At 40.0% G+C, this 22,680-nt stretch overlaps 1 protein-coding gene across 1 annotated transcript in view; it reads right to left on the bottom strand.

The window, feature by feature from the left end:
* Window positions 1-22,456, bottom strand: part of LOC308093704 (uncharacterized protein) — a 75,085-nt gene extending 52,629 nt beyond the window's left edge. Inside the window, exons 1-13 of the mRNA XM_080440031.1 lie at window positions 22,319-22,456; window positions 13,541-13,677; window positions 11,840-11,959; window positions 10,316-10,456; window positions 9,422-9,584; window positions 7,772-7,866; window positions 5,671-5,741; window positions 4,524-4,647; window positions 3,309-3,410; window positions 2,996-3,169; window positions 2,267-2,344; window positions 1,424-1,435; window positions 665-748 (exon numbers count right to left, since the gene is read on the bottom strand). Of these exons, the coding sequence (XP_080296157.1) occupies window positions 665-748; window positions 1,424-1,435; window positions 2,267-2,344; window positions 2,996-3,169; window positions 3,309-3,410; window positions 4,524-4,647; window positions 5,671-5,741; window positions 7,772-7,866; window positions 9,422-9,584; window positions 10,316-10,456; window positions 11,840-11,959; window positions 13,541-13,677; window positions 22,319-22,415 (1,398 nt within the window). The 5' untranslated portion in view covers window positions 22,416-22,456. The remainder of the gene's footprint in view (window positions 1-664; window positions 749-1,423; window positions 1,436-2,266; window positions 2,345-2,995; window positions 3,170-3,308; window positions 3,411-4,523; window positions 4,648-5,670; window positions 5,742-7,771; window positions 7,867-9,421; window positions 9,585-10,315; window positions 10,457-11,839; window positions 11,960-13,540; window positions 13,678-22,318) is intronic.
* Window positions 22,457-22,680: the final 224 nt, after the last annotated feature.

The raw sequence follows: 22,680 nt of genomic DNA, 5'->3' as shown, positions 1-22,680 counted from the left end.
GTTGTTTTAAATTCCTAATTCTGTTTGGAACCACACCAATGAAAATCTAGAATCGGGTCATATAATACCTATTTCTACGTTTTGTTTAACCATTTCTAAATAGAATTTAGAAAACTGACCGTTTTCCGAATTTCATTTATCAAATATAAAAATTTAATTCAAATGGACGAAAAATACACAGACCATCTGGCTCATATCAATCTGTCTAATCAAAGCCTCAGAGCACCTGACTCATATCAACATGCGTTGCATGATTTTGTGCCGCATCCAACATGGCAGCTATGTAAACAAACACAATGTCATTTATAGCTAAACATTGCTCTCAATAATGTTTTTGAAAACATTTGAAACGAGAAATAGGCAATGCAGTAACCAAATTTTTTTTCTATTTAATCAATACTTGTTTTCCGAAGCGACACGTTGCACTGGATGCACCTGGCAAAAATGTATGGAATGCTTTCACCGTAAGCAATGAAATCCTTTGTTTTGTCGTTACTTTATTAAGTAGCCATGTAATATGTGGGATAAACAATGGGGAGCTGGTCATTATTGAGAAATATCCCTTCAGGGTGAATATTCTAATCACCCTGTCAGGTTTATTTCTCAGTAATGACCTGCTCCCTGTCGATTATCCCTTGCACTATAGTGTGTATACAGTATATACCATGGGTCCAGGTAATCCAGGGAGGCCAGGTTTTCCCACAGGACAGTTACAGCTGTCAGCTACAGGCTGCCGCTCTACGGGACACTGGTGACAAGGACAACACACGCCACACAACTATCAATAATTCCTGCATTAAGAGCCTAATGATGCTAATTTCCTATGAATAGGAGTGTCATTTCTTCAGTATTTCAATAATGGAACCAACAAGAAGGTGGGATTGTTTTGGGGGGGGGGGGGGGGGGATATTGAAGCGCAGCACCGAGCTTGTAGATCTGCTATTGTTGAAAAATCATGAACATTTTTTGCAAATAATTGTTTTGTTTTTTTAAGTGGACATTTGTAACTCAAATCTTTGCTTCTGGAGGTCCCTGGAACTAAATATTTTACAAATGTTCGCTTTGAAAAATATATATTCCAAGATTTGCACAAATGTTCAACATTTTTCAAAAATAGCAGATCTACAAGCTCAGAGCACGGCACTCTGTGCCGCGCAATGAGCTTGTATATCTGCTATTTTTGAATAGCCAAAGAAATCTAAAATGACAGAGATGCGTTCCCGGATTGAATGGGTTAACCAAAAAATATCACTTACCCTGCCTTTAAGGGCTTGCGACTAAATAATAACTACATTGGATCCATTGGTACACAGGTTCTGCTTTAAATTTTCCTGAAAAGTAGCAGTTTTAGACATGCAAGGTTTCCACCCGACAGAGACTATAATTGTAAAACAATAACTATATTGTTGTAAAAGATTCTTACCCGCTCATCATCCTGTGCAGAGAAGGAAACAAGCAGAATGAATGTATTAGATGTTGACAATACTTCAATAACAATCATCATCACTAGACTACAGCATAATTGTATTGCATTGGAATTGTAGGAGTAGATTACATTTTGTTTGAACTTCACTTCGGTCCCATAGATATCGTGAATATAGCAGATCTACATGCACCAATTTTTTCACCAATATTGACCGATATTTTTTCACAGATATTTCACCGATATTCAGCAATGAGCTCAATATAAATATAATATGTAATATATCGGTATCGGCCGATTTGACCCTGCATATTATCGGATATTGACAATTTAAATATTGTGCATCTCTAGAGGTATTAAATAGGTTTTAAAGGTCCTTCAATTGTCACTTTAGAAAAAAATGACTATAATCTCAATTGAGATTATAGTACGTCATTTAGAATTCCCAATACGAACAACATTTGGGATTAAGTGATATTTGTTCATAATATTGATCCGTCTACACTTTACTATCGGTTTCCCTGTTTATCATATTGGTGCTGTGGAGTGGAAAACCTGTACGTCCAAAACCGTTAAAACATACATAGTGAAAATAGCAGATCTACAAGCTCACAGCTTGTCGCAGAGCTTATAGATCTGCTATTTTCACTACTTGTGTGTGACAACTCTTGTATGATGAAGAATGGTGTTAATTTACGAAAAATGTAATCGTAAAAAGTTGGAACATGGAGCTACAAGGTTTCTGCCCGACAGCTATGATATGAAAAAAACGATACAATCCACATACAATGAATAAACACACACACGCACGCACACACGCGCACACACACATACAGTACATACCACAGAGTAGATCTCACAGGCGGTCTCCTTCTCACTTTGTTCAGGGTCGCAGTAAAACCTCAACTTCTGTAACTCCAGCTGACAAAACAAAACGATGTTGAATATTATTCATACAATTAACTACATACATATATATATGTTTATAGTCAGCCCCGTTTGGAACCTCGCCCTCCGCTATTAGCTCCGAGATGAGGTTCCGCCGTGTCAAGGATCGGACTATGACCTTTTTATTTCTTTTTTTTCGTATCCAAAAAGTCAAGTGAGTCCAGCAAGCAAAAAGATGTCTACAGTATAATAGTCGGAAAGTCAAATGTAAGTGACGGGTTGAAGCAACCGTTTAAATGTCTTATTGAGTCAGGCCTTGCCATGTTTTCTCCTGACCACGGGTGTCAGTACTGCTGCAACTTCCTGCGAGGGACCCCTGCCTTATATGCCTTATATAGGCATATAAGGCAGGGATCTTCAACAGGGGTCCGGGACCCCTATGGGGTCCTCAGAGTTACTACGGGGGGGGGGAGCAGACCAAGTACAGAGCCAAAGGTCAAGTTTACCAAGTTCTGACATTTTAAGTGGTTAAATGTCTGAAAATGCACAATCCAATATTACACACAGCACTGATGATAGCGGTGTCAAACAAGTCTATGAAAACAAAATTGTATACAATATGTAGTGGAGGGGTCCCTGCTTCATCTCTCTCAGTTAAGGGGTCCTTGGCCAGAACGTTCTTACCGGTACGGTGACGTCCATTTTCACCTTCTTGGACACTTGGGTTTCTCCATCAATGTACATGGCAGCGACACTGTCCAATAGCTGCTCTTCAATCTTCATGTCGTCAAGGTAACATGTGACACGCCTGGGACGCACCAATAGTTTGAGCTGGTGCCATTCTGTGTCAAACAACCTCTGATAGAGAGGAGAGGAGAGGAGAGGAGAGGAGAGGAGAGGAGGCTTGTAAGGGTCCATTTGGTTACATGTGTACACTCTTAAAGTGCACGCTAAATGAACAGTGTGGGGGGTTTCACTTGTATTATCAGAGTGTTACCTTGATTCCTCTGTCATTGAAGATGACATTCTGTTCCTTCTTGTTGATACTCATGGTGCTGAACATCACTGACTTGTCTGCTCCGTTCAATGTCACCGCGTACTGCATTTAAACACAGTGACACACTCCGTTCAATGTCACCGCATACTGCATTTAAACACAGTAACACACTCCATTCAATGTCACCGCATACTGCTTTTAAACATAGTAACACACTCCATTCAATGTCACCGCATACTGCATTTAAACACAGTAACACACTCCGTTCAATGTCACAGCATACTGCATTTAAACACAGTAACACAGTCTGTTCAATGGGATTCGTTCCCATAATATTATGATTTGAAGTCTAACACTGATCCTGCCACGCCACCGAGGCAGCTGGCCAAATTGGGTTTAGGTAGTTATTTAAAGGAGTTGTTCACCCAAAAAAAATCTTATTTTCTATCATTTACACACCCCGTGAAGCCTTGAATTAATGGAGATGTTTTTGTTTTTGTCGCATTCCTAAGCCAATAATTTGATGACCGACGGAGTCTCCTTTGAGTCTCCTACCGGATACATTAGCATCTTTCCGCCGGTCATCAAATGATTGGCTTGAACCCGCCTCCCTCTCTCACTGATTATCACTAGTTGGACCCGAAGCCCCACAGTCACTCGCCATCGTACACGGGCGGTGCTTAGAAGCACTGCACGGCCGGGGGCTTTTACAGAAAAAAAGCCTCGTTCAGTACAGATACGCTGGATCAATGTACAGAAACAAATAACGCACCTGTGACTGATATAAGATGATCTAAGGAGTAGATTTTAGTGTGCTTTATCACAGAAACAACAGCCAATCAGAATCAAGGGTTGGAACTATCCTTTTTAGAAACTGCATTTAAACACAGTACAAAACATACTGCATTAAACATATAACAATTCATAAACACACAATGTACTGCATTTACATATGCCTTACCCTACCTTTAACATACTCTATCCTTGGAGAGGATACATATCATCTGTCTAATCCCATCCTTTGAGTGGACACGTATCATCGTACCTGTCTAATCCCATCCTTGGAGAGGACACTCATTATCGTACCGGTTTAATTACATCCTTGGAGAGGACACATATCATCGTACCTATCTAATCCCATCCTTGGAGAGGACACTCATTCTTGTACCTGTCTAATACCATCCTTGGAGAGGACACGTATCGTGGTACTGGTACCTGTCTAATCCCATCTTTGGAGAGGACACGCATCAAGTCAAACTTCATCTTATTGATGGTGGTCTTCAGACGCAGAGTGGTGATGAACACATAGGAAGGAGGGAGTCCCTCTGGGAAGAGGACCCTGCAAATACAAACAGTCACATCACATAGGGTTGGGATCCTGAACCGGTTTCATCACACTGTTAGATCTGGTACTGTATGTGGACGTCTGCTAATTACAACACAGGTTCTTGAACTTTTTAATTTCAAGGACCACCATAACTCTGAGAGTGTACACATGGAACCAAATGGACCCGTGAGGGTCCATTTGGCTCCATGTGTATAGTTACAGACCCATAAGGGTTCATTTGGTTCATTTGTTAAACAGAACCGTTAAGGAACCAGACCGTTAAGAGCAAATCGTTAAGGAACCGTAATTGTTAAAATACTAAAGGATCCCAACCCCACACGTTACATTTAGTTGTTGTGGGGCAGACACCTTTTAACTAAATTTTTCAACTGTTTCATATTTTAAATGCATAAAGTATGCTATATTCTTAATGCAAAAGTGTCACACAAGGTTATGAATTAAAATGAATGCTCCTGTTAGCTGTCACCAGAAACACTTTTTGTCTTTAGACGGAGGAACAAAATCCCTTACCTTACCTTAACTTACCTTATCTGATCTTACCTTAATTACCATATTTTTTTCCTCTAAGCACCTTAACGTCCATTGTCTATCATGCACAGTATAAGTATAACATGCACAGTATACAATACATTGCTGCTATGCTCAGGCACCTTAGTTTAGATTTTTTTTAGTTTTTCATTATCTCAGGTAATTTGTAAATATGTAGATAACTTGTCTGGCCTTCTGTTGCTCTCTTGTTTTGATCTCCTTCCCACTTGCCCCCCACCCTCTTCTTCTCCCCCCCCCCCCCCCCTCTTCTTTCTATGGAAACTAACGTTGCGATGGGAACGATGTACAAAAAAGAATTTCACCCACTTTTTTACCTTGTAAACCTGTGATGTGACAATAAAACTGATTCTGATTCTGATTCTGATTCTGATATCTTACTGTACCTCATTTTATCTTAACCCTTCCTTATTTTATCATACCTTCTTATCTTATCTTAGCTATTTCTCAGTGTTGCCTGGTTCCTACCTGGTGTTCTCAGTAAAGTCCAGTCTTGGGCTGAGCACATAGGCAGCTTCAGACACCAGTGATCCCTCAATCTGGAATTGATTGGAATTCAAGTGTTAAAAACAATGCAATCAGTGATTTGTTTTGATCTCACATGATTCCTCTCCGTCTTGGATTACTTTACAGTAATGCCTCTTCTGTATGAACAGAACATGCATCTACAAGCTCTGCCATGCTATGAGCTTGTATATCTGCTATTTTTGAATAGCCAAAGAAATCTAAAATGACAGATGCGTTCCCGGATTGAATGGGTTAATGCATTCTGCAAAGTGCATCTTTAGATCTGACTGAAGGAGCAAGGAGTCAGAGCCCAACGTGGTGCACATTATCCCATTAAGACCTGAGGCCCATTCTACAAATGCCTTCTAAATCAGTAGTTCTCAACTTTTTTGTGCCAAGGACCCCCAGAATGATATGTATTTGGCCGTGGACCCCCATCTGAAAATGTTTCGTGCCAGGAACCCCCAGAAGAGAAGATTTGTGTTAAAAAATATATATATTATTCAACATGCACTTTTTCAAACACTCTCAAGATTTTTGAGAACCACTGTTCTAAATCCTAAGAGTTTTCTGAAAAACGTATACTGTGTATATATAGCTAAAATCTACAATGACAATGAAATCCTGGTTTTAATGGGTTATTAGCTTGTACATCCGCTCTTTTAGAAAAGCAGAACCGTCGCGACGGCTTGGGAAGCTCAAGTTCAAGTGGAATTACAGGGTTGCGGGGTGCGCTCGCAGCGCTGTATTACGTATGCATGTTCATGGGTTTGTTCAGAAACACGCTCCGAGAGCCTCTTAGAGAGTGTAATACTGAATGAACCTCCTGTGAACGTGTATAGTAAAACATTTATGCTTTAATGGTCTTTGATAAACGCTAAAGCAACAACCCCGGACATTTTAAGGACTTGATACCGCCCCCACCCCCGGGTAAAATAGGACGTATGGTCCACCCTATAGTTTAGCCATGTGCAACAATGAAAGGGTCCATTTGGTTACATGTGTACCCTCTCAGAGTTAAAGAGGTGGTGCCATGGTTTTGCACTTTTTCTGTTTTTCATGTGTCTATGAGGTTGATAGAACTTCATTAAGCCCCCTGGTGGTGTTTTTATGGTGTTTTATGTATTTTCTGACTATTTTGAGTTTCTAGCTGGAGGCTGAAACCTTGAGGGTCAAACGTGCCAAAAGAAAAACAGCGCTTTAGTGACATAGTAAAAACATACCCTCCCCCTCATTATCATAACACAACAGGTGTGGGCATGAGGAGGAGGAGGGACTAGGACAGGTCGTGGTGCTAAGGTGGTGGAGGAGGTGCTAAGGTAAGAACCAGGTATACTTAATGAACTGGAGGCGTGTCCACAGAAAAACATAATTTTAACAATTTCTGTACACTTTTTTGAAAAAATCTTCCTCCTAGTATAACCATAATACCTGATGATCATGTTTTAGGGGGGGGGGGGATCACTGAAAATCACGGCACCCCGTCTTTAAGGATTTTACTGTGTAAGAATTTACACAGAATTTTTTACATTAAAAAAAAATGTCAAAATAGCGTAGATGTAGATCGGCTATTTTCACTATTATGGGGTATCCATGGGGTGACTTTTTCACCCCATGGAGAAAATGTGTTATTGTTGCATTCCTAAGCCAATCATTTGATGACCGCCGGCAGCGGTTCCGGCAGGAGACACAAAGAGTCCCCTTTGTGTCTCCTACCGGAACCACTGCCCACCAGTCCGCTGGTCATCAAATTATTGGCTTAGGAATGTGACAAAAACAAAAAAATATCCATGGGGTGACTAATCGATAGAAAAAAAGTTATTTGAACTATCCCTTTAAGTGCTGCTCAAATTGTGATGAAGATGAGAATAATGTTGGAATTGGGATCAAATAAATAAAAATTGAGAATGTCAGGACTTGCTTATTGCATATTTATTTTTTAGAATATGGCAAATAGCTACAGCACATCAATTTGTGATGGAACCAACATTTCCTTTTCTATAGAAAGCTAAATGTCTCGTCCTGACAAAACGTGGTAATAATACAGTGTGTATTGCGTAACCTTCTTAGCTTTCAGGTCAATCTGCATCATGGAGAGCAGGTCAAATCCTCGGTAGGTCAGACTGGGGTCTGTGTTCTGCAGAGGACACATCGACTCTGGAGACAAACATCACATCAGGTCATATCTGTGTCTCATAGAGCATTGGTACACAAAGTGGGGTCCGGGGACCCCTAGGGGTCTTTGGGGGGGTACCAGGGGGTCCCCAGCAAAAGTAGTTAATAAGGAGTCACAATCATTTGAACTGCTGTATCCATATTTTATACCGGGCCCACTATGAGAACCATCACCGTAGAGCACTGCATGGTTCTCAAACTTTTCAGGCTGCGACCCCCCCAAAATAATCCTATTTGACCTGGGGACCCCCCCCCCACCCTGACAAGCAGTGTTTATAGGCGTTGAGGCTTAAATATAATAGTGACCATATAAAGTATACACATTGTGAAAATATCCAATCTACATGCTCACAACGCCTCGCAACGTCAGGCATTGTGAGCTTGTAGATTGTATATTTTCACAATATTTGAAAGTTAATCACATCACATCACTGTGCTGTAGAGCAGTGGTTCCCAAACTGTTTTCATGTCAAGGACCCCCAAATGACAAATATTAGCCCGCAGACCCCCTTTTGAAAAGATATGCCAGGGACCCCCATGATAGAAGACTTTTACAACTATAGCAGTGGTTCTCCATTTAAATTTCAAGGACCCCCCAGTTTGATATGCAATAGCCTTCCCCCCATTTGACATCATTTTGAGCTCTGGGACCCCCAATGTACAGTGTAGTTAATTTAACTCTGTAGAGCGTAGAAATGGAACCAAATGGACCGTGACAGACAGACCGACAGATAGATATACAGACAGACAGACAGACAGACAGACAGACAGACAGATAGATATACAGACAGACAGACAGACAGACAGACAGACAGACAGACAGACAGACAGACAGACAGACAGACAGACAGACAGACAGACAGACAGACAGACAGACAGACAGACAGACAGACAGACAGACAGACAGACAGACAGACACACACACACACACACACACACACACACACACACACACACACACACACACACACACACACACACACACACACACACACACACACACACACACACACACACACACAGACAGTCAGACACAGACAGACAGACAGACAGACAGACAGATAGACACATGACACATAGATACATAGATACATAGATACATACAGACATGATATGCAGATATGCCAGGGACCCCCATGATAGAAGACTTTTACAACTATAGCAGTGGTTCTCCATTTAAATTTCAAGGACCCCCCAGTTTGATATGCAATAGCCTTCCCCCCATTTGACATCATTTTGAGCTCTGGGACCCCCAATGTACAGTGTAGTTAATTTAACTCTGTAGAGCGTAGAAATGGAACCAAATGGACCGTGACAGACAGACCGACAGATAGATATACAGACAGACAGACAGACAGACAGACAGACAGACAGATAGATATACAGACAGACAGACAGACAGACAGACAGACAGACAGACAGACAGACAGACACATAGATACATAGATACATAGATACATACAGACAGACAGACAGACAGACAGACAGACAGACAGACAGACAGACAGACAGACAGACAGACAGACAGAGAGCTCACCCTCACAGAGTTTCTGCTCCATAGCGTCTCTGATGTTTGCTATGCTGGCGTAGTCTTCAGCGTAGAGCACATAGGTGTTCAGAGGACTGTTAGCCATGGACACCAGCTCTGACTTGGTGATCTCACTGCCAACCCCCACCGCAAACACCATGATGTTCTGAGCCTGATCACACACACACACACAAGCGTGCACGCGCACGCGCACACCCGCGCACGCACGCACGCACACGCATACACACAGGTTTGTATTACTATACTTGTGAGGACATCAACATTTGTAGGTGTAAAAAGTACTCAAATGTTTTACTTAAGTAAAAGTATCAATACTGCAATGTAGAAAAACTCTGTTTTTACTCTGTTTAAATGTACTTGAGTAAAAGTACAAAAGTATTAGTATCAAAACGTACTTAAAGTGCCAACGGTAAAAGTACTCATGCAGACATGCAGAATGACCCATTTCACAATTTCTTTAATTTATAAAAATCCTTTGAAAATAGCAGATTTAGAGTAGATCGGCTATTTTCAAATGGCTGAAAAGTATATAGGGCTGAAGTGGTTAATGTATGTTTTGCGATAATAATCAAAATCTACAAAGTAACTAGTATCTAAAGTTTTCAAATAATTGTAGTGGAGTAAAAGTACAATATTTGCCTCCGAGATGTAGTGGTGTAGAAGTAAAAGTATTGGAAATTGGAAATTGGAGAGTAAAGTACAAATACCTTGCATTGTATGTCCAAAACCCTTCCTGTTTTATCATGATTTTTAAGTTAAAAATCATGATAAAACAGGAAGGGTTTTGGACATACAATGTTTGGAGCCAACGGCATCAATACATAAATCCATTCATTCAAATGAACTGCAGACTGCAGCTTTTACAGCGGCTTGACCTCTGACCTTTGCCTCTAGCGCCGCGTCCACCACGTCATCCTGGCTCCGCCCATCGGTCAGGACCACAGCGATGCGGTGCTTGGCAGCCTGCGTCCGATTGGACGACGGGAACACGTGCTGCGTGGCGAACTTTATGGCCCTTCCAGTCTACCAAATACACAGTGGTGGGAAAAGTACTCAAATGTGTTACTTTAGTAAAAGTATCAATACTGCAATTTAGATATACTCTGTTACAAGTAAAAGTCTGGAATTACAACATTGACTTGAGTAAAAGTACAAAAGTATTGGTATCAAAATGTACTTAAAGTACCAAAAGTAGAAAGTAATCATTATGCAGAAGGCCCCATTTCACAAGTTTTCAAATGTATAAAATGCATACAAATCTTTTGAAAATAGCCGATCTACAAGCTCACAATGCGTCGCATCGCAACGTATTGTGAGCTTGTAGATCTGCTATTTTGAAATGGCCAAAGTATATAGGGCTTAAATGGTTAATGTATGTTTTACAAAGTAACTTATAACTAAAGTTTTCAAATAATTGTAGTGGAGTAAAAGAAAATGTTTTGGATCCAAGATGTAGTGGAGTAGAAGTGAAAGTATTGGAAATTGGAAATACTCAAGTAAAGTACAAATACCTAAACATTTTACTTAAGTACAGTACTTAAGTAACGGTACTTGTACTTTACACCACTGGTGGTGGACGAAGTATATACTCGAGGAAATAATTCACAAGTTCATGTTCGTCGACTACCTTTTTTCACTGACGAAAACTAAGCTATAATGACTAAAACAATTCATAAATATATTGACAATTTTGTCAACAAATAAAAAACTAGACTAAAATGTTAGGGAGGGCCTAGTGAGCTTGAAGATCGGCTATTTTCGGCACAAAGATAAGTATAAATCAGTCATTACGATGCCATCGCAGGCTGCCAAGATACATGTTACTCGACTAAATCAGCTGTAGATTTAGTTGACTAAATTCTTGTGATATTTAGTCAACCAAATCTAGACTAAAACTAAAACATTTCAGATGATTCAAATATGACTCAAACAAAGTGGAATTTTGTTCAAAATATTAAGAACTATAACCAGTGGTGGAAAAAGTACTTGAAATGTTTTACTTAAGTAAAAGTATCAATACTACACTGTATAAATACTCTACTGATAGACTATCTACTGATATATCTGCTATTTTCTGCTATTTTCAAATGGCCAAAATGTATATAGGGCTGAAGTGGTTAATGAATGTTTTGTAATAATAATCAAAATCTACAAAGTAACTAGAAACTCAAGTTTTCAAATAATTGTAGTGGAGTAAAAGTACAATATTTGCCTCTGAGATGTAGTGGAGTAGAAGTAAAAGTACTGACAATTGGAAATACTCCAATAAAGTAAAAATACCTCAGTCAAAACTGTACTTAAGTACAGTACTTGAGTGAATGTACTTAGTTACTTTACACCACTGACTATAACAACACATCAAAATGTGCTGTCAAAGTGAGCAGTGATGGTGACAGCCCCACCCACCTGTGTGTTTCCTCCCAGATAGCCAATGGAGTGGATGGCCTCTACCAGCTCCTTACTGGACAGATGCTTCCCCAGGGGAATCTCTAGACGAGGGGTGTCGCTGTACTGGACCACGCCCACCTGCAGGAGGGATGGGGGATCGCACATTTTCATCAGTTTCCTTCCCTCTATCCATTGATTGATTGATTGATGTACTTTATTTAGTAAGACATGAGAACATCAGTACATGGAAGTACAAATTCACAATACAAGGTCTACTAAACTGGGAGTCTCATTAAGCACTAAGCTTGTTTATCCACCCGATTCCTTATCCATCCCACTATCCATTCTTTTCCATTAACCCATCAAGACCGGGAACGCATCTGTGTGTCATTTTAAGATTTCTTTGGGCTATTCAAAAATAGCAGATATACAAGCTCATAGCGTGGCACCAGGTGCCATGAGCTTGTAGAATAATGACATGGCACCTCATAGAGTGTTTGTTCAGTAGCAGGGGTCTCCCTGTCTTTCCAGCTCTGTGATAAAAGGAAAATACATGTTCAGGTCCAGGTGAAATTGGCAGTTGTAGGAGCATTTGTTTTAGTTCATATTAATGAATGCTATTTTATTTGTGGTGAGTCTATTAATGGCTGTAGATTGCTGCATACAGTAAAGGGCATGGCAGACTGAGACACCATCTTTTACCAGTTCAGTTTTCTTTTCATTTATGCGTCTTTGTAAACAGAAGAGAAATAAATCAAGCTTTAAGTTGAAACTAAACCGAACCTGGAGTGGACATTCTATTCTTCCATAAATGTAAGCGTTTATTATTTCAGCCCAGTCCATTGTTTCCACAAATGGAAACATTTTTAACAAAAGGATACGTGGTCATCACAGAAGTGATAAAAAGGGGGGGGGGGGAATGATCAGACAAAATTGGAACTAGAACAATATAAAAATTGAAGCTGATAAATGGGTACTCTCTCCTGAATGGCTGAAATTGGCATCCCACCTGAAAATATATTTTCTGTTTAAAGGGATATTTCACTTTCAAAACATTTGTGGTTCATTTTACTACTCAGGCTTTTGTGAACCCCCAGACAGTTTTTAAGTTGCTTGATATTTTATATTAATTTTATCAGACACGCCCCCTTCCTATACAAACCCATTGTAACTTCAAACTCAATTTTTAACATGTTAGATTAATCAAAAACACCCGTCCTTGATTCTGGTGACTCATCCTGCCCTCCTAATACATGAGGGGCCGTGTTTTTTCGATTACTTTTCTCATTTAAAAAAAATAAAAAATAATTGTATTTTTTTTTTTCAAAACAAAAAATAAAAAAATAAAAAAGTGAAAAAAAAGTAGTTGAAAAAATACGCCCCCCTCAGGTATTAGAACGGCAATATCAGTCACCAGAACCAAGGACGGGTGTTTCCGATGAATCTAACATGGTTGAAATGGAGTTTGAAGTTACAATTTTGTATAGGAAGGGGGCGTGTCTGATAAAATTAATATCAAATATCTAAAAACTGAATCAAGCAACTTAAAAACTGTCCAGGGTGCTAATTTTTTCCCCTAAAGTGAAATATCCCTTTAACTACTTAACCCCAGCATTCGTATTGTGGGGGAAGCTTCTGCAAAAAAAAATGCTTTCCCCGGAATAACAGAAAACAGAAAAGACACTAGCATAGAGCCCTGAGGGACTGTACTGTATTGACCTGTGTGTGTTGGGAGCTGACGTCGAAACTGTGAGTGATATTGACGATCCACTGCTTAGCCAGCTGGAAGTCCACCTTCCCCAGACTGCTAGATCCATCAATGATAAACACCAGATCATTACATGTTGTACTGCAACCTGGAGACAGACAGAGAGACAGAGAAGAGAGAGAGAGAGAGAGAGAGAGAGAGAGAGACTTTTGTCCACGTTCAACTCGAGATATGCGTATGCCTTCTCATTATGTATTCATGTATACTATAGCGTGATTGGATCTGCAAGACCACGTTGACCGTAATGATTAGCATGACTTACAGTCAGTGGTGGACAAATTACTCAACCCAGATGGTGCCCCCAGAGGCAAAAACAACAACAAAAAAATAATAATTTATTTTCTTTTTTTAACCAAAATTTCGTATGGGTTCACATATTGCTTAAGTACAGATACTCAAGTAAATGTACTTGTTTGGTGTCCACTACTGTAACTAACAGTCATCGTTTTCATAGAGAGTTGTCAGCTCTCTGTCACAGCGGTGTGGAGGAGAGAGTCACCTCAACAGCTATGACTAAACCTACTGAACCTCAAATAATAAAACAAACCTTTATACTGTACACACACGCACACGCACGCACGCACGCGCACACACACACACACACACACACACACACACACACACACACACACACACACACACACACACACACACACACACACACACACACACACACACACACACACACACACACACAGGTTTGTATTACTAGGCCTCTTACTCTGAATGCATGATTATTATTTTTTTAAGCCATTTTAACCATATAACCTGTCGTATATTGGCCCTTATTTCCTTATATTTTATGAACAGTATGCAAGTCAAAACAGATTGAAATGATACATAAAAGTTAAAGAAAAATAATGTATTGATTCAGACCCAGCCTGGCGTCTGGTAATCAAGGACACTCTGCATAGCTGTGAAGTGTGATTTACATCTCTTTTGTTAACTGGAGAGACAACAGGTCCCATCCTGGTCACACCTTGAGCAGGATACAGACAGATAGAGACATTGATCTTCTTCTAGGTGTGGGGTCTCTCACTGACCCCCACACACACCTAATGTACTGTATTGTAATGTGAACCTACAGTATAAAAGGTGTATGAAAATGTTAGTTAGAGAGTACTGACCACGCCGTGAGGCTGGGGGTCGGGGAGCTTCGGCTCCCTGGTTCTTATGCTTAAACTCTTAAAGTAACTCCAGACCAATCCTAGTCGGCCCGATTTTGGGCCGACTTGGCGTCGGGAAGCGTCGTCCAGTCGGTTAGGGGTCCGTCGGGGGGTCCGTCGGGACCTTTTCGGCCGACCCAGAGCCGACCGAACATGTTCAGCTTTTTAGCCGACTGGTAGAGCAGTGGCAGTGACAACAGAGGGCTGTCAGTGTTGCCAGATTATGTGAGAGAAACAAGCGACCATGTCTATGAAAACCTACATTCACTGTTTCTCGTTGTTGCTCCCAGAGAGAGAGAGATTGATTGATTTGACCTACTTTTGCGCTGTGGACCACAGCGCAAAAGTAGGTCAAATCAATCAAGCCTGTGGTGATGTAATTTATTGGGAGCAGGTGTGTAAATTAGTTTTCAAAAATGTTGTGTACATGTCAGCAGTGGTGGAAAAAGTACTCAAATGTTTTACTTGAGTAAAAGTATCAATGCGCGATTTTCCTGTCAATACGTTTTTTTTTTTAGACACCATGCAGTCCCCTGTTCATTTGTCAACAATGATCTAAATGGGAAGTTTATTTCAGCAGCTAATGTGACAGTTTTAGTCCGTTTTTTGGTGTGCAACACAACCCTTGTTTAAGTGAATTGTTTTCACCTGCTGCTGCTGTGCGGAGTGTGCGCTACAGGGCATATCTCCGCCAAGCCAGGGTGACCTACCCAGGCTCATGAAATTCATATTCAGGCATAGTAGCCAATTAGAATGAAATCTGCAAAAACGGACTCATATACTGATACAGAACCATATATTGGCTATATATTATGGCTGTCGGGTGGAAATCTTGTATGTTCCTTTTTTATTATTATTTAAAAACCAATTTAAACCGAAGAAATACTATATTTTAAAGAGTGAAAAATCAACTAAAGTCATTATTAGTGCAAGTTCATTCACATTTCATTTGAATGAAAATAACTTGTGGGTAAAATACATTCTGTGAATCTAATGTGATTAATGTGACCCCTACTTCAGTCAGTGAAGTCCAGGGCTGAATGTGACATATTGAGACCTATATAACTAAATATTGGTCATTTGCCAACACATTATTTTGTGAAATAAATGGGTTATATTTCACATATAGTTATACTATTCTTATAATATATTAAAATACAATCATCCTTAACCTTCAAGTTAAATGCATATTTTCCGTGGACTTAAAAATCATTTTTGGACTTAAAAATATTTATTATTTCTTTGGATGGCCTTCCTGCCCTGGCATTTGGCCTTTGTGCCCTCCAAAAAATTACAACACCAAAGGCCAAGTGGCCTTGCCCCTAAAATGACGAAATTCCAGGCTTGAATGCAATAGATGTACTCTGAGTCTGTTACAAGTAAAAGTCCGGAATTCAACATTTACTTGAGTAAAAGTACTAAAGTATTGGTATAAAAATGTACTTAAAGTACCAAAAGTAAAAGTACAAAAATGTTTGAAAATAGCAGATCTACAAGCTCAGAACGCGTGCATCGCAACACGTTGTGAGCTTGTAGATCTGCTATTTTCAAATAGCTTATAGGTATAAAATAGGGCTAAAGTGGTTAATGTATGTTTCATAATGATTTATATCTGCAAAGTAACTAGTAACTAAACATTTAAAATAATTGTTTTGGAGTACAAGTATAGACAATTGGAAATACTCCAGTAAAGTAAAAGTACCTCAAAATTGTACTTAAGTACAGTACTTGAGTAAATGTACTAGTTACTTTACACCACTGCACATCAGTGAAGAAAAAACGCTGGGAACATCCCTATGTCCAAGTGGCTTTGCAGGGAAACAAGCCCAAAGTCGCTTATAATAAGCAGACCTGGCAACGCTGGCAGGCTAAAAGTCAAATTAGCACATGAATGGCCAGTCGGCTGACAGACTTAAATGCCAACTTTTGCCAACCGAATACCAGTCTGTTGCAGTCTGTTGCAGTCTGAAAGTAGTCTGCAATAGTCTGGCCGACTAGGATTGGTCTGGAGTTACCTTTAGGCATAAATTCTATCTCTAATCCCTAAATCTAACCTCTAAATGTGTAATCCTAATCCTAATCCCAAACTGATTTTCAAATTTCTAAAAATATGTTTTCAAGTATAAAACAACCATTTCTCTTGTGAGGACCAGGGTTAACCACATGACTGGTATCACGTATATGTTTAACCTTCTGATTGTTATTTATAATGTACAGTGCATATATTGCTCCAAGGATACTGTAAGTGACGTCGTAAATTGACGTCATACAGAAGTGTTGGCTAATTCAGCATGGTTGGGGTGTCTTCACTGACCAATCCTTGTGGCTTTCAGCCCAAAACCACAACTCTATGGCCCAAACACTGGCAACATCTGCTATTCAAAAATAGCAGATATACAAGCTCGTAGCGCGGCACCGAGTGCCGCGCTACGAGCTTGTAGATCTGCTATTTTTGAAAAATCGTGAACATTTTGTGCAAATCTTTGAATACATATATTTTTTTGAAACATCTTTAACTGAAATCTTTGCTTCTGGAGGTCCCTGGAACAAAATATTTTACAAATGTTCGCTTAAAAATATATATATATATTCAAAGATTTGCACACATTTTCACAAAAATAGCAGATCTACAAGCTCATATCGTGGCACTCGGTGCCGCGATATGAGCTTGTATATCTGCTATTTTTGAATAACCAAAGAAATCTAAAATGACACAGATACTTTCCCGTCTACAGTAAATTGGTTAACACATCGCAACATGAATCATGAAAGCGAAGCTATACACTCGCCAAAACACACGCCTCTCATGGCCAGGGTTTCCACACGGAGGAAAACATGTTTGTTCAAAACTTTAACAAGTTGTGTGTTCTTTCTGCTGCTTGCAGCCATTGCAAGAATACTGTTGTATACAAACACAAAAGCATATGGATACTGATGGGTGGTGATTAGGAGAGTGGAACTGGAGAACAATACGGCCAATGACCAACCATAACCATGCCTGCAAATGTTGGCCCTGCATGTTAAGGCAGCTCTCCAACGCACCGATTTAGTCCCGACTCGGCGGTGGGAGGCATTGGAAAGCGTCTGCTGTCGGATAGCGTCGTTCCGTCGGGCCCGGACCTCTATCGACCGACGATGTGAAACCGAGCATGTTCAGTCTCTGGACCGACTGGTATATCCGTGGGGTAGTGAAGAGGGGGGAGAGAGGGGAGTAAAGACGCGAGCTTTGGGAATGCACTGCGGATTTGTAGCGGAAGTTGAGAGTTGTGTAGGTCCCGGGAAAGACGCGCTGTGATTGGCCAGTAGTCACTTTGAGTGTCAGTTGGGGCAAACGCAGTCCCCACAACATCATTTACTATTCTGTGCCTATCGGTACATAACTCGGACGGGGCTGAGTAGGCTCAAAGCGAACTTCGCAAGTTCGGCACGGCAACTCGCACGCTCGGCGGTGCCTCTCGTGGCTCAAGTTCGCTTGAGACTGCGCCCTTCTGTTGCGGTCCGGTCCAAAACTATACTTTGTCGGCGAAAAAAAGTAGTCTGCGGTTGTTTGAAAAAGTGTTGTCCCAAGCATGAGTCGAACCTAGACTACCAGTGGTAGTGGATGGGGAGTTTAATGATCAGCGGGGTGCGCCACTGTGGCCAGTGCTGGAAGTGGGTATTTGGGCTGTATTAGAATGTGACGTCCTGACTCTTCTAATGTATAAGAAAGAAGTCGTGGGTGTAGTGGGTGGAGCAGTAAAGACCATATTCACACAGCGGCCATTTTGGAATGGCATTTCATTAACTTAATAGCAATATGGCCACCGTGTGAATATGATCTAAAGGTTTGGTCCAAGCTGGCTTCAGTGTTGCCAGATTCTGTGAATGAAACAAGCGACCAGTTCTATGAAAACAAGCCTAAAAGAAGCGACCAGTTTCACCACTTGAGCCCTATATCAGCTTTTTTCAAAAATAATATTGAAAGCAAGCCCAAATAAGCAACTACACTTCAGAAACAACCCCAAACAAAAGCAACCGGAAACTATGAATATTTACAAGCGACTCTACAGGAAAACAAGCACAAAGTCGCTTATAATAAGCAGACCTGGCAACACTGGCAGGCCAGCCTGCCAGCTCTAATGCATTAGCACAACAATGTGCACACCGGCCGACTGCTTATGCTGAACTAAATGTCAACTTTTGCCAACAGACTACCGGTCCGAAGTAGTCTGAAGTAGTTTGGTAGTCACCTTTAATGTTACTCTCCACCCACACAAGACAGGCATCAAAGTGAAACACACACAAACACAGGTGTTTTTGTAATGTCATTGAAACCACTTAATGACTCTAAAACGGTTATCTGTTCGAATAAAAACCTTCTTGACTGCCAATCACGTAGATCTACGCGAACCGCTTTAAAGCCGCCACGTGCCAATCGCGTAGATCTACGTGAAGTGAAAAAAAAAAAAAAAAAAATTCACCCAAAGACCAAGGAGATATGATTAGTTGAAGATCTAGACTCCTATCCACTTCCTTGTTAACTTAAAACTTAAAAATGCTGTATTTCGGCTCCTGAGTACTTTTTTTTTTCCAATGAAAAACTCTGGCACTGGCTAAAAAATTATGAAATAATTCTGGCAGTCAATGTTAACATTCGTGTTAATATGGAAAAAACACACAATTGTTTTGTTTTATCTTGGAAGTGGACACAAAATGGTCCTCTCAACATCTATTTCTCATATTCTACTATACTTGTGGGGACATTTGGTCCTCACATAAGTAGTAATACAAAGACACACACACACACACACACGCGCACACATACACGCACGCGCGCACACACATACACACACACACACACATACACACACACACACACACACACACACCACACACCCCTAGCAGTTCAAAGCCAGGATGTTCTTGCAGTGCAGTAACACTGGGACCACACACACGCGCACGCGCACGCACGTGCACACGCACGTGCACACGCACACGCACACGCACACGCACACGCACACGCACACGCACCAGAACGTTTTCACTTTGAAACCAACCTTTAACCACATGAACCTGCAGGAATAGCTGATCTACACACTCTCATAATGTGACACGCCTGAAAGCATGTGCAATGTCATGTTTGACATTAGATCAGGGGTCTTCAAGGTTTTTCAGGTCAAGGACCCCTTAGCCGACAGAGAGATGAAGCAGGGACCCCTACACTATATATTGTATAACATTGAGTTGCAGATTATACTTTTTAATAGATTTCATAGATAGCTTCATAGACTTGTTTGACAGCACTATCATCAGTGTTGTGTACATTTATGTTTGTTTATTTGTTTGTTTGTTTGTTTGTTTGTTTGTTTGTTTGTTTACGCATGATCTTTTCTATCAATAATATTGTTTTAATTATTTTTTTCATTTATTTATTTATTATTGTATTAATCTTTTCATTCCCTCCCCTGTAAGTATTGAGGGTTTAAGTGGTTAACTGCCTGAAAATATATATTAACATAAATCCAACACAATGATGAGGGTTTTAAACTGGTTAAGTGAATCCTAACATAATTATTAATAGAAAATATAACGTTCAAACAAAAATATTAATTTACACATCACCAGTGGTGTAAAGTAACTAAGTATAATAATAAGTATATAAGTATAATTTTGAGGTACTTTTACTTTGCTGGAGTATTTCCAATTGTCTATACGTTTACTTCTACTCCACTACATCTCAGAGACAAATATAGTACTTCACTACAATTATTTGAAAACTTTAGTTACTAGTTACTTTGCAGATATAAATGATTATATTATAAAACATACATTAACCACTTTAGCCCTATTTTATAACTAGGCTATTTGAAAATAGCCGATCTACAAGCTCCTACTTGAGTGCATTTAATCAGTTACTTTCCCCCCCTACATGGGTGTGTGTGCAGTCAGTTGAACATCCTGAACATTTTAATGAACAATAACTTTTACATCAATTGTATCCCATCGCAACTCATCTCAACTTTGACATTAACATTAAGACACATCCATCTAATGATAAATGCAAATGGGCATATTTTCAATCTATCTATCTATCTATCTATCTGTCTGTCTGTCTGTCTGTCTGTCTGTCTGTCTGTCTGTCTGTCTGTCTGTCTGTCTGTCTGTCTGTCTGTCTGTCTGTCTGTCTGTCAGTCAGATCTGTTTGACCACTTTAACCCTATATACATCATCTATGTTTTTTTTTATTTTATTGCAGATCTACAAGCTCACAATGCGGCGCGTTGTGAGCTTGTAGACCTGCTATTTCTTTTTTATACCTTGAATTTTTTTTCAATATTTGGATAATTTTTTTTAACATATTAACAAAACAAATCTTGTATATGGGGTCCCTGGAACACAATATTTTCAGATGGGGGTCTGCGGTCCAAATACATTTTGGGAGGTTTCTTGACAAGAAAACATTTGAGAACCACTGCTGCACTTCCGTTAGTGTTTCCATTAGCCAGAGTTAGACTGACACTGATTTTTTTCAGGTCAAGGACCCCTTAGATGAGAGAGAGATGAAGCAGGGACCCCCACTACATATTGTATAACATTGTGTAGCAGATTAAGCTTTTTCATAGATTTCATAGATAGCTTCGACAGCAACTATCATGTAAATTAATGCTTTTTGTTTGTTTGTTTACACATTATCTTTTCTATATGAATATTGAAATTCTTTATTAGGAATAGCCTCTTGAAATGTAGCATCTCGTTTTAGAGGGGATCCTAGGTACATGATATTCAAAAAAAAAGAAGGAAAAAAAACAGAGGGGGAAACAAAACATTAAACAACAAAAAGCAATTACAACAATCAATTCAATAAACAATATCAGATATGACAAAACAAGTAAACAACAAGACAGATGACAGGATACACAACAGAACAAACAGACAGACAGACAGACAGGACAAACACATAAAACAACAGAACATGTAAAGCATAAAAATTGATCATTAAGTCAAACACAGACAGATCAATATCGTGAATGTCAGTCTATTTAGAGTGATTAATAAAGGTTATAAGACAATGTTATAGTTATTAATTAGTTATAGACATGTACATACACTCTCAAAATAAGAAGACAGCGTATTTTTGAACAGATAATAAGATTAAATGAATATGAATATGTTGGATTCATGTTGTGTATTTTCAGACATTTAACCACTTAAACCCTCAATACTTAGTGAACTTGACCTTTGGCTCTGTACTTGGTCTGCTCAAATAGCAGATCTACAAGCTCGATAGATCTGCTATTTTCAAACACTTTAAGTACATTTTAATACCAATACTTTCGTACTTTTACTCAAGTCAATTTTGAATTCCGGACTTCTACTTGTAACAGAGCACTTCTACATTGCAGTATTGTTTCTTTTACTTAAGTAAAACATTTGAGTTCTTTTTCCACCACTGCCCTGTGGTAACTCTGAGGACCCCGCCTAGGGTTCCCGGACCCCCCCCCCTTGTTGAAGAAGACCCCTGTACTAGAACACAATTAGATCAAACATCAGTCACATTAACAGACATCAGGATAAGTTTCTTACTGGCCTGACTGTCCATGTGTTGCGCAGTCTCTCCGCTCACAGCAGGCAACGAGGTGGTCCACAGCATCAGCATCATCCACAGCATCAGCATCATCATCCTTGCCTTGCGTTATAGGGCACTATACGTCCTGTAGTACGGGTTCTCCCCCCCCCCCCCAGGCCCCCCCACCCTTGTGTGTCCAACTCTTCTCCAGCTATAGAAACCCCCCGGCCTGTTGGAACAAAAATGAGACTATTCAAAGCTGCACTGACTCTCACAAGCGCTTAGTATAGCGTTTGTGAATTCAAAAGGTGTTCCGATAGAAGGGTCTCTGTCTGTCTGTCTGTCTGTCTGTCTGTCTGTCTGTCTGTCTGTCTGTCTG

The sequence above is a fragment of the Gymnoscopelus braueri genome, assembly GCF_963280865.1.
Source record: "Gymnoscopelus braueri genome assembly, chromosome: 10".
NCBI classification, from domain to species: domain Eukaryota; kingdom Metazoa; phylum Chordata; class Actinopteri; order Myctophiformes; family Myctophidae; genus Gymnoscopelus; species Gymnoscopelus braueri.
The sequence above is the reverse complement of the archived record's forward strand: the minus strand, read 5'-3'. Positions and strand labels throughout refer to the sequence as shown.